General features: G+C 40.1%; 1 protein-coding gene across 1 annotated transcript in view; it reads right to left on the reverse strand.

The window, feature by feature from the left end:
• The window catches only part of DOCK4 (dedicator of cytokinesis 4), a 428942-nt gene that overhangs the window by 128386 nt on the left and 287205 nt on the right, over window positions 1-13351 (reverse strand). The window contains exons 17-22 of the mRNA XM_042970201.1: window positions 12048-12204; window positions 7005-7102; window positions 6813-6896; window positions 6536-6636; window positions 4176-4257; window positions 2680-2850 (exon numbers count right to left, since the gene is read on the reverse strand). Of these exons, the coding sequence (XP_042826135.1) occupies window positions 2680-2850; window positions 4176-4257; window positions 6536-6636; window positions 6813-6896; window positions 7005-7102; window positions 12048-12204 (693 nt within the window). The remainder of the gene's footprint in view (window positions 1-2679; window positions 2851-4175; window positions 4258-6535; window positions 6637-6812; window positions 6897-7004; window positions 7103-12047; window positions 12205-13351) is intronic.

The raw sequence follows: 13351 nt of genomic DNA on the forward strand, positions 1-13351 counted from the left end.
GATGACTCCTAAGACCTTTGTCTCCTGGTGTTCCCATGACTATGTTGTTACATGGCAAAAGGAATTGTGCAGCTATAATAAAGATTACTAATGAGTTGATCTTAAAATTGGAGATTATCCATATGGGCCTGACCTAATCACACGAGCACCTAAATTTTTTTTTTAATGTTTATTTTTTTTGAGAGAGAGAGAGAGAGAGGGAGAGAGAGAGTGAACGAAAGCACGTGAGCAGGGGAGGGTCAGAGAGAGAGGGAGACACAGAATCCTAAGTAGGCTCCAGGTTCTGAGCTGTCAGCACAGCGCCTGATGTGGGACTCAAACCCACGAACCACGAGATCATGACCCAAGCCAAAGTCAGATGATTAACCAACTGAGCCACCCAGGCATCCCTACACATGAGCATTTAAAACATAAGTTTTCTCTAGCTCATGGTAGGAGAACTCAGAGAGATTGGAAGCATGAGAAGGATGTGACTTTTCGTTGCTGGCTTTGAGAATGGTATTTGAAGAATACCAAGGAATGTGTATGGTCTCTAGCAGCTGAGAGAATCCGTTCCATCCCCAACCCCTTGCTGATAGCCAGAAAGCAAATGGGAATCTCAGTCTTAGAAACACAAGGAAACTGATTCCTGCCAAAGGCCTGGAAGATTTGGAAAGGGAATTCCTCCCCAGAGCCTCCAAAGAAGCCACCAAGGCCAATGCCTTGATACTGGCTGTAGGAGACCCTAAGCAAAAATTCCAACCAAACTTCTGATCTACAGGACTGTGAGCTAATAATTGGATGTTACTTAAAGCCATGAAGCCCATGGTTATTTGTTATGCAGCAATGTCAATGTCACACACTGGGTCAGATTAATGACACCTTCCTTCATAGAAGGGAGAGCTAAGAAGGTGTGGGGTCAAAAGGAAACCTACAATGGGAAAAAGTGTACAGTATTCTTCTTTCTCCCAAAACACAGAGGACAAAAGTCCACTTTGCTTAAAAAAACAAAAACAAAAACAAAAAAAACTAACCACTTCGTCATTTTATATGAATTCCCTTAGCATCAAAGTGAAATTATCACATCAAAATTTACGAGTATAGGATTGTACACAAAATAATAGAATGACTTCAGTAGTTTAGTAAGATATTCGGAAACTTTACATACATTTTATATATCGTGTCAATAAAAAACTAAGGGCAAAAAAAAGAGAAAAATCAAACATGGTTCTTTGGAGGTACTAAAGTTGTTTCACTGCCTTGATTGGGGATTAGAGAATCAAGAGCAGTGCAAATCAGTATGTTAAACATAAAAGGAAACCCACTCTTCACTGTGCTGCTCCACAGTGGCCCACGTCTTGGGGTGACTACCAGGATGCAGCAGAAACATAACTAAGGAAAAAGATTTCTCTAACTTTAGAGAAGGAATAAACCTCTTGAGTCCCTAGGAAGGCATTGCACTGAGAGATTGTGACTTAAGATTAATCTTAAAAGTAAGAGAATATTTTTTCAGATGTGAATCAGCTAAGTTTTGTCCCTGAAACCGGTAAAGGTTTAAGGCAGATAGTCTCAAATACAACAGCTTTTATAAAAGTAGTGAGCTTTTAAGAACTTTGATCTAAACGAATACATGATTGGCTTGTTGGATTATCCTTTCAAATATCAACTGCTGAAAAGAGGGTTTGGCGAGTGGGCAACTGGACTTTGAGGGATGTGGCAAGTTCCCCAAGCACAGTGATTGTACCATTGGCACCAGAGGCCAAAATGTCATTAAAAGAGGCTGAGTTGTACCCTTGCCCAGATGTAAGATCAGTCCATTTGTGCAAAGAAGAGATGAACAAGAATAGTCCCCCAAAAGTCAGAAAAAGCACAGTACTATTACTGGGGGGTTGGTACATTTCTGGTGTTTTGCCATTATATGTAAAGCTTTCCAAATGTCAAATGGCACCAACTTATAAGAATACTCAAATGGATCTAGTTTTGTCTTCTATCTTCCACTTTATGTCCCAATACTCAGTGATTATAAATTTTTAGTCTCCAGGGGATGGCAGCAAAGAGGCTGCTTCTCCATCTGACAAGTTTTTACTCAAGTCACTAGAAACCAAAAATGTACAAGAAGGACTACGAAAATGTAGAGTAAGATATTGAGAATGATCGCTGAGAACGCATTCAAGGCCACGTTATTTGGAAAGTGGATAAATCCTGTTCTGAAACAAAACACGTAGAGCTACTCCAGGTAATAGCATTTGGCAACCGCTCCTCAGCATTGGTCATTCAGTCCCAGGACGATTAGGGTCAAGTTAAATAAAACAAAGCAACATGCAGTTTAGCCAAGTGCGATATAATGAGTCTCAAGTTGCCAGATTAAAATGCAGTGCAAGGCTTGGCGTAAACCACAGAACCAGATCGGCTCCAGTGAACTTCCTTCCCCAAGGCCGATGGTGACATCGTGTCTACTCAGAACTGAACCCAGCCTGCTGTAGACCAACAGCCGTCCCATGAAGAGTGAGAGTAGGCGGAGGAAAGCCAGCCTAACTTCTGCTCTGCGGGTTCGCGGGAGCTAGGGGACGCTTTAAAAGTCTGCAAAATTGCTGACGCTACAAATAGGAACTGGAGCTATGGATTCACTTACACCGCTATGTAAAAACAAATAAACTAGACTCATTTTTGTTTTATTCAGCAGAGATGCAAAAAAATTACCTGTGATTGAGATAATGCTCCTGACCCTTTGCTCTCTTGAGAAAGAAAGAAACGGACCGACATAAGAAGCTCCTGAATGCAGCAGCGAAATTCCTCTTCGTTTTGTCCACCGGTGGCAAGGGAAAACAGCCTTCGAGATTGAACTATGTACTTAAAAATATATTCTTGTGCCTTCAAACGAAATTTTGTAAAAGTTAGTTTCAAAGGAAACCAAGAGTATTTAACAATGACACGGCATAAAAACCAGGGGACATCATTAGATTTTTGAATTATTGATTTAAAAACACTTAAGACCCCCTGAGATTTTTGAACAGTATTTACTTGTAGAAGAAGAGCCTTTTTTTTTTTGCTGACGCTAATGAGAGAAAATGTATAGATAATTTAAAAATTCTGTGTCATTCTCAAGAGGTATGAACCTTAAATGCTTTTGATCCTCAGATAGTTTTTCAATTTAGTTAACAGAGAGATGCTGGTCTATTTCAGAAAATTTATTGTGCTTTGCTGGCAGGTACTCTTGCCACTTAGTGTTTTACCTTCAATCACACCAAGGTGATTAATTTATAATTAGTAAAATACTTGCTTTTAAAAACGTATACCTGTCTACTTTTTTTTCTGCTGCATCAAATAGAGTGGTACTCAGCAAATAGGAAATCGGAGGATTCTCAGAGCAGCTATTGAACAATCCCTTTAAGAATGTGTATTCTTGGGGCGCCTTGGTGGCTCAGTTGGTTGAGCGCCCAACTTCAGCTGAGGTCATGATCTCATGGTTCGTGGGTTCCAGCCCCACATTGGGCTCTGTGTTAAGAGCTCAGAGCCTGGAACCTGCTTAGGATTCTGTGTCTCCTTCTCTCTCTGCCCCTCTCCTGCTTGCACTGTGTCTGTCTCTCTTTCTCACAAATAAACATTAACAAAAATTATGAAAAAAAAAGATCTGTAGTCTTTATGAACATGTTTGCAAGTAAAGTATTAGCATCTCCGTTTACAACTGAGCACAAACGCCCAGAGATGTGGGCAGCATTAAGCCATGAGACCCAGTAAAACCTCAGGCTTCCTCACTGTGATCCCTGCTAAGCTACCGTATTCTCTCTCAAAATTTAAGACAAAGGGTTCACAAATGGCCTCTGCCAGGGTGCAGGAACTTCAAGCTTAATTGCTTATCTGTGGTCTTCTTTCATAAACCTCCCTCCTGCCACTCCTAGACTTCACTCCAAGTATCCTGGAGATCAGAATTCAATCCCAGGCAGGATCCAGTGGGCAAGCCTGGCAAAGTTTCTTTCAAATTTCATCAGCTCTGGAGGAGCATAAACCGATTAAGATCCTTGAATTGGAATGCTGGTAATATATCATCACCAATTACTGTCTGTGTAGAAGAACTGAAATGCTGGTAATACTTCATCATCAATTACTGTCTGTGTAGAAGAAACCAATTAGTTGAGACATCATGGTGCAACAGCCCTGGTAGACTACATTATCTGTTATCGACACCACGTCATTACCTTCAACACCTCCTGGATGTGCTCTTGCCGTTCTGCTTCTGTTATCCTGTCCACATACCACTTGAGAACTTTGATGAGATCTCTAAAATACAGGGAGAAATACACAGAAGGTAGAATTGGTCTAGCTCTCAGTTAAAAGCCAAGAAATCAAACATTTTTATCATAAGGAGGATTCTTTTTCCTTCACTTCTCATATTTTTCTGCTGAAATGCTTAATAGGCATCTGTACATCAACATCACTACCCCTTTTTGAAACTCAAGAGAGAAACACTTCCTCCCATTGAGATTCCCTCAATACGGACATATCCCATTGGCCCTGCTGTTTCCGGCAAAGCTTCCCAACGGGTGAACACAAGTATCAGAGAAAAGGTCTCTGGCAAAGAAAGTGCCTTGAAGTAGGCTGTCATGGTCAACCTTGAACAAGTGTTAACTGGGATTTCTTCCCCCATGACCTGTGACCATGTGAACAGCTGGATGAAGTATTCAGTTGGAGGCAAAAGGGAGTGTGGCAAGGGGCACCTGGGTGGCTCAGTCGGTTTAATGTCCAACTTCAGCTCAGGTCATGATCTAATGGTTCGTGGATTCAAACCCTGCGTTGGGCTCTGTGCTGACAGCTCTGTGTTGCCCCTCCCCCACTCACTCACACATGTGCGCGCTCTCTCTCAAATAAACATTTAAAAAAAGGGGGGGGGTGCGGCAAAAGATAAGGGAACATCTCCCTACTCCGAATCACATTCCCATGGGTTTACAAAGCCAATTCTCTGACCTCTGGGAAGAACAAAACTTCCCATCCCAGTATGCCTTTGTAAGAGAATTTCAAAAAAGGCCAAGTTTTCTTTTCTTTTTCTTAAGGAACAAAAATTGAATTAAAAAAAAAAAGCCAATTTTCAAGATTGCAGGTTTGCTACCTTTAACTCTGCTCAGTTCTTGGTTTCAGGAAAGCAGAGCAAGCTTTTAAAAATGCTCCTCTTTTCTCTCACTCAGGGAAGAATACATGGATGGGCCACAGGCAGGTGCTACCAGGAATGTTCTTTTGAAGATAACATATCAGTGAGTTTCTGACCATCCACAGCCCAAGAAGACTGCATAGGCAATATCTGTCTTCTTAGGAACGACTATCCTGCTCTCCTGGCCAAAATCCAGTGTTAGAAATTACACCCTTCCTCTCTAGCTTCCAATGCTAATTTCAGTTGCAAGTGGTAACCCCTCATATTAGGGCCCCACATGTTAGGCCAAGTGGCAGAGCCAGGCCGATGTTTCCAACTATCCCTGATAGTTCATTCACCGTCTCTAAAAATCCTGTTGACAGAGGGTCAAGTCTTCAATAAAAACTCCCTTCATTTAAAAGCTGGAGGCATAAATCTTCACGTACCTTTTAGGGAGTACCCAAGGTAACAGGATCGAATGCTTATTTGATTACTTATTATCTTTTATCTATCACATGATGGGGGAAAAAGGGCAAAAACATGATTCAGTGTTTTTTAACACACAGCTGGGAATACATGATTGTGCATGTGCACAGCCATAGGTGCTTAAGGTACAGTAAGGTAAAAACGTGGGCAGAATAGCAATGATAGTATTAGAATGGGGAGAAAGAACTTTGGGGAACATTCCAGGGCTGTGCATAAGCAGGGCCAAAGGCCGGGAAGATGTTATACATAGCACAGAAAGAAGCTGTTGCCTTCTGGCAATTATCAGCTAGGCTGCATGGAGGCAGGTACGAGCTATGGCTTGTCATTACTCATTCACTTTAGCCTTGCTTGCATAATTTGAGCTGATGGGAAAGGAAGAGCAGTTAAAACGGCAGCTGATATCAGAGGGTAGAGTCCATGGCTGAACTGCTTGTGGCCAGGAACCAGGTCTTCACATTAATCAGCATGCATTAGGCATGCAGTAGGCACTCAGTAAATATTAACAGACGAATGAGTGAATGAATGAATGAATGAATGAATGAATGAGTTTAAAAAGATATGATAGCAAATGCTGCTTTCCCTTCACATTTCTTTCTTAAAGACTTCCAGAATCAGCAAGGCATGTGGTGATTAAATGGGCTTGAGCTGAAATAACCACATATTTTGGACCAAAGAGTATCAAGTGAAATAGAGACATGAAGAAAAAAACTTTATATTTTAGGTTTTAGGAAGAGAATTCAGAAAGTTTTTTTTTTTCTTTTAATCAAAATAAGTTGCAGCCATTAAAAAAAGATGTGTGAGAAAGGAAGATATTGACTCAAGAGACACTTCAGTTGTTGTGCTTTATTTCTTCTTACACTTCTTCTTAAATTTTCTTATCCTAATGGTTCTGCCTAGCAAAGCTCAGAAGAAACTGCTTCTAAACCAATTACAAGATAAAGGCCTTACCTGTATGCAAGTGCCCCAGCAAAGTGACTCTCAATGTAAGTGTCCATTACAGGTTTAAAATGATGAAATTTGCTATCTTGCAGCAAATTTATTATGTGAACCTAAAAAAGAAAATTGAGCTTTGTAAAACTGAATGCAAATCAAGACATATATACATTTTTTGGTTCTTTTTAAGTGACTCGTGCACTATTGAATGAGTATTTCAAAAACAGCCTTATGAAAGTCAAGAATGAGAGACAAAATTGTTAAGCTATGATTAAAGTGAATTTAAACTCACCAAAGAATCAAACACTTTAGACCCGTATTTTTGGGAATTTTCATCTAAAATTCCAAATAAGGTATCCAGTGTATCTTGCAGAAACTGTTAGATAAAGAAGTAAACTGATAAATAAAAAATCATCTGTCCTTCCCCCCCAAACAGTCCCTATTTCATGAATTTCCAAGAGACGGACAACACAATAACATATACCTTTACTATCTCTGAGCCATCGATTTCTTTCAATTTAGAGAGACAGCCTGTGATCTTGTCAGGGTGAGTTCTCCATTTCAAGAGATCAAGCATATCACCTTTCCAAACAGAAAATGAAGGTTAGCTGCTTTGGTAGAGAACAGTCCCTCAAATGAACATTTTCCACTGGCAGAGCTAGATTCTTAAACACGTTGCCTACCCCTCTTGGTCACCCAAGCTTCAGGTTCCCTCCTAGACCCTGACTAGCTAAGATGGCATTCACTACAGCATATTCTAATTATTTATCCCTTCTCAATGGCTCTTGACTTACAAACTCCTACTCTACCTTCAGTTCCCAGATCAGCTGTTGCTTCATCTAAGAAGTCTTTCGTGAAACTTCTAGACTGAGCTACCTGTCCCTCACCTCAGAGTGGCACTGACCTCACTATTACAATTGTTTATTTGTCTTTACCCCTACTAGATTGTAAACTCTAAGAAAAAAAATGTTGAGTTTGGTCCTATGGTATCCCAGCACCCAGTATAGAGCAGGTACACAGCAGGCAGTAGATAAATATTTGTTGAATCATTTCCTGCCTCTTCCCATTAAAATGGGAATTTCTTGAGGGTCAGGAATCTGCTTTCCTCATATTTGTGCCCACTCCACAGCACTCTCCCTAGCAACCAATTCTACCTGGCAATAAAGGTCTTCTTTGACATATGTGACCCAGATCTGGCAGGACTAGAAGGTCCCTTGCACAATGATGAAAGGTCTAGTCAACTGTCGGATCATCTAATGAGCCCATGGACCTGAGAGGGCCAGTTCCTGGATTCCATGGTCATCTTCTATCTGGAAGGACCCAGCTCTTCAATTTCTGCCCCTTCCTAAACTGACAACATATTGGTCCGAGTCTAGCAGGGTCCTCTGAGAACCTCTTTACCTGGTGAGGGTAAAAATTCTTCCCCCAGCTTTCCTGGGCAGAAGTTAGAAAGGTTCCTGAACATGGTGTCCACCTTCACTAGTCCCCAGAGGAAGCAAGGAGACAGTCGTGTCTGGAGTCCAATGAGAGCAGTAAGAACTAACAAGGCTTGTGTATGCAGGAAGCTCAAAAAGCAGAGGAACCTGGCAGGGCTGGCTTCCCAGGGCTCAGTGGGGCTGCAAGACTAGGACAGCCAAGGAAGCAGCTAAGAGGGATTTTCCAGGCTTAACAGTGAGAAATCCAGTTGAAAGCATTCGTTTCAAGAGAAACCCAAATGGGACTTGCTGAGAGACAAAAAAGACCAACATGGAAACAAAAACCAAAAGGATACACACACACACACACACACACACACACACACACACACACACACACAGGAAATCAAGGAAGAAGCAGTTGTGATGAAAAAGAAAATGTGATGTAGTAAAAAGAGATGAGAAAAAGTGTATGAATCTTAAGAGGAAAGAGACACAACTTTCACCAAAGCCAGATTCAAGAGAAAAAGTTCACAAAGGACTTAATAGTGAGAAATTTAGTACTAAATGGAAATGTTTATCTACAACAGGGGGTGGTTTAGAATTAAAAATGAGGGAATTTTAAAAATAATGACTTTGAAAAAGATATTTATGATATTTTCATAATGGAAAAGCCTGAAAATGTTCAATATTCATGTCCAACTCAGACATCCTGGAGGTATGGCTGGTGCCTTTTAAAAAATGATTGGTTATATATAGAATAGTAGATAGTCCAACAGAGTGAGACCTGCCAGAGCAGACGTAGCAGGTGCATTCTTCTCCCATCTATTGGTTGCCTCCCTCCCACTTACTTCCTACTTCCTGCATCTAACTTCAGGATGCCTCCCTTCCCGGGCACCTTCTCTTACAGTTCCCCAGTGCATTTTCCCTGCACCTCACTCCTCACTTCCAACTCAACCTCCATTCCACCTCTTACTCCGTGCAGCTCCCTGCTCTCTTGCCTGCCCCTCGGAGCTAGGCTGTTGCAGGGGTGCCCAGGGCATGGTCCAGTGTTGAGGAATGGAGTGTGTGCAGAGGAAGAAGGTGGCTCTGCAGGCCAGAAAGAGGCATCCCCAGAGGCAGCTGTGAGATATCAGGAACAGCACTGCCATCAGCAGAGGTGGAGAACAGATGACAGTTCCAGACAATCAGATCGGGATGGGGCTATTCACCTGTCCTACAAGAAATCTGATGACTCTCTAGTCTGCTCATAATGGAAGAAAAGGGGGAATAAAGCAGTATGTTCATCTGGATGTAATTAATCGTGTGTACAAACTGCTCAGAATTAAGTCAAAATTGTTATCTCTTAGGGTCTCTATTTTAGCTATCTGAAGAATCGTTAGTTGCAAATCAGGAACTATGACCTACTACTGAAAATGTGTATTTTAAATGTTCTATTCAAAAAGCACTTAAGAGTATGCTGTATGCCTAGTCTACCAAGAGCTAGAAAACAGGTGGAGGACATAATCCCTATTTTTTTTTTTTTTTTAAATCACACTCTCAGGAAGAGAGTGAATGAACTACCCACTATTTGAGGGAGAAGGAGATTTGGGGAAGTCAGCAACCATACAGCTGTTAGGCTAAATTTAAGCACTGTTTTTATTTTTAGCCTTTTTTTTAAAGTCGTGTTTAACAGCCCAAGGAAGATAACAAAGAAGTACAATCATTTCTTCCCTGACCCCTACTCTCAAGAATCTTAAAATGTCTGCTTGATCTGGCAGTCACAGACTTGCGACAGGGCGCTCCCAGCCTTGGTAGGCTGCCCGCGAACAACACTGGACTACAGAGCATGTGCAGAAAGGCACACCTCAGGGATCCTGGAACGCAAAGCTGCTATAGGAGACTGTTGCTAGAGACCGTATCACTTGCTAAATACCCAATTGTACTGGAAATGGATTTGTATGTTTTCCAATTTGAGTAAAATGAATACAAAGCAATTTAATTCCAATTTGGAACTGGATGACTTCCACACAGAAATATGTGCCTAGCATGTAAATTTCAGAAAGATCAACTAATTTCCTTCCTCCTTCCCATCTATTTGAAATACAGTATTTATTTCCCCGTTCATTCTGAGCTGTGTTACATTCACAAGGGGAATCAAAGTCAAACGAACAATTAAGTACTTATTAGTGTCCAAAACTGAGCCAAGCATTACCTTCCATCTAATGAAATGTTTAATATAATGATTTGGTGAATGGCTTTATTTATCCATATCTACCTGAAATGTCTGCTTTTACAAAGTAGCAACTTCTAATTTTTAGGATTTGGTTCTGTCTTATGTCCACAATTCTGTCTAACATCCTAAACTGGAGAACAACAACAAATTAAGTCTGCAGGGCCAAATATTTTGACAGCAGATAAGCAATTGTTAGGATTATCTATGTGGTTGGCCGAATAATGGCCCCAGAGATGTCAATGTTATAATAACTGGTACCTATGAATATGTTCATCTTATACAACAAGAGAGATTTCACGGATGTGATTAAGTTAAAGGTCGTAAAATAGGGGGTTATCCTGGAATATCTAGTGGGCCCAATGTAATCACAAAGATCCTTAACAGAGGGAAGATGGTCAGAGTCAGAAAGACATAAAGATGCTATGCTGCTGGTTGTGAAGATGGAGGAGAGGCCACGAGTCAAGGAATACAGGTGGCCCCTAGAAGCTAAAAAAGGTGAGCAAAAGGATTCTCCCCTAGAGCTTCCAGAAGTGTGGTTCTGCTGACACCATGATTTTAGTCCAATGAAAAGGATTTCACGTTTGTGACCTTCAGAATTGCTCAATGATACATTTTTGTTGTTGTAAGCCAACAAATTTACAGTAATTGTTACGAGAACAAAAGATAACTAAGACAACCTGAAATTACTCCACCAGAGGCAATCAGTTAAATGCGAACCCGGGCTGTAAAACACACACACAACTAATCCACATAGGATAAATAAAATTTCTATCTAAGTGAGTCAAAGCAGGTTGTTTTCTTATCTTCATAATCTCTAGACTGGCACCCTAAAAATCAACTAAGTTTTGGTGAAAGCTTTATGAACATTACAGAGTTATGTCTGTGAAGTTTTTATTTAATTAAAATAACTGATCCCTGAATATGGATAACGTCTTGAAATTTCTTAACTCTCTTCAACCAAATTTACTGAAAATACGCAGTTGTTTTTTTAAAAACATTTCTCCAAAAATATTTTTGGAAGAGGAGAACAAAAACTAATACAAATGTGAAAGAATCATTTGCCAAAGTCCTAAATAAATATAGCAGCACTGCAAGAGAAGTTGAGAAGTCTCTTAAAAGAAGCCAACATCATAGTGCTACATTTTGCTGCTTTTCTGAGGCCATGCTCTAAGAGAAGAAATACACTTGCTACTACACATGCTGTTCTATGACACAGAAGAAAGAACTAAGAGAACTTACAAATGTTTAGGCACAGGAACATTTTATGAGATTCAATACCTGATTATGAAGTAATTCTCCTCATCATAATGAATCTGACTTATTAATATGGCATTCAGGATGCCAGCCAGAAGCCTTACACAGCAAACATGCAGAACTCAGAAATGTTTCATTTCCTTCCTTCATTGCAGATGATGTTTTCACGACAATTTTCCAAGGAGAAGAGCTTGTTTTATTAATCATAACTTGCTAAACAATCACTGACATAAAAAGTATTTTAGAATAGAAAAGCAATATCCATCTAATTAAACAAAAAACAGCCTTTATTCCAAAGCCTGCAATTAGCCTTGTTTATGGAACTATAAAACAAGCGAGATTAAGGTAGTGGTAGTCTTTGTCTCTGCTTCTTTCTTCTTTTTTAAAAGCAGCTGGGTTTTGAAGGGTTGTACACTTGGGTTTCGATGCTGGGATAATTTTGAGGTTCTTAAATTACATGCATTTAACAGACCACTGGGTCACAAATGTTTCCATTTTACTGGAAATCACCAACAGAAGGACTGACAATTTTTCTAGTGCCAAGTTCTTAAATATAACATTGGTGTTTATTAAATATGCCTACCAAAATTCACATGAGTACTTAAGTACAAGGGCTTTCAAATAAAACAGTGTTATACGTTACCATTCTGTGTGAGTTTTGTGGAACAGAGAAAAGATGTTATCCAAAAAGACTCCTTTGTGGCCTTCATGGCTTGATGATTATTTCCAAGGAGGAGGCCCTTGGAAAAGGGAAGTTTGAGGTAGCGGGTAGTATCCTGAAGATTTGTGTTTTCTTCACACTGTTAAAAATATTAAGAACAAAATTAAAAAAGGAAGGGTAAGAGACCTCATGAAAATTATTAAGCATAATTTTCATTTCTATTGTTGATAAACTGGGAAACATTCCAAACAGCATCACAAATAGAATTTGGCTCTTAAGTAAAATACAACAAAAACGTAGAGAAGGAATTAAGCACGGATTGTGGGCTTAGACTGATTTGGGTTCAAATCCCAGTTCCGTTACTTCTCACAGGAATAACTCTAACGCATTACGTTACCATGCAAGATTGCCATTTCTATCTCTAAAACCTTGGTGTATTGTCCTAGGAATTAGGTTCCATAAAGCCTTTCACACAGTGCCTGATACAGAGGAAGTGCTCAAGAAATCATATTTGCAGTGACCACAGGATTTTAAAAAATGCTTCAATCATTCCAACATCTCATGTGAGGCTATTATACAGCTTCTTACTTTGAAAACTGGCAAATTAAAAGAAACTTTTTCTGGGTAATCTAATAGTCCCACCATGTGACAGAAATCTCTACAGAAAATGTGAGCTAACAAGTGTAAATAGAATTATCGATTTAGAAAATACAGTTTCATATCCCTAATGTAATTTTTTTTATTTTTTAATTTTAGAATGAGAGCGAGAAAGAGAGAGAGAGAACTCAAGCAGGGGAGATGGCAGAGGGAGAAAGAGAGAGAATCTTAAGCAAGCTCCAGACTCAGCACAGAGCCCAACATGGGGCTTGATCCCATGACTCTAGGATCATGACCTGAGCCAAAATCAAGAGTCAGGAGTTCAACCAACTGACCCACCCAGGTGCCCCCTAATGAAATTCTTTCTTTAGTCAAGGGCTGTCACTTAATGTTTAAATCATCAGGAAAATTGTTGGATAAAGAATTGGTCACTTGGGGTGCTGACTCTTGATTACATGAGTTCGAGGGGGTTATGAGTGATGAGTTTGAGCCCCACGTTGGGTGTAAAGCTTCCTTGTAAAAAAAAAAAAAAAAGGAATTGAATATTAATATGATGGCCATGTAGCAACACAAAGACTACTTCCCAGTGGCAAGAGGACAAATACAACCACACACACGTGGGGGGATGAGGTTGTCATTATACCACTGCAGGACAGTACAAAGGAACATATCATAATCTACAGTGTATT

Source organism: Panthera tigris, chromosome A2 (assembly GCF_018350195.1).
Source record: "Panthera tigris isolate Pti1 chromosome A2, P.tigris_Pti1_mat1.1, whole genome shotgun sequence".
In the NCBI taxonomy this organism is placed as follows: domain Eukaryota; kingdom Metazoa; phylum Chordata; class Mammalia; order Carnivora; family Felidae; genus Panthera; species Panthera tigris.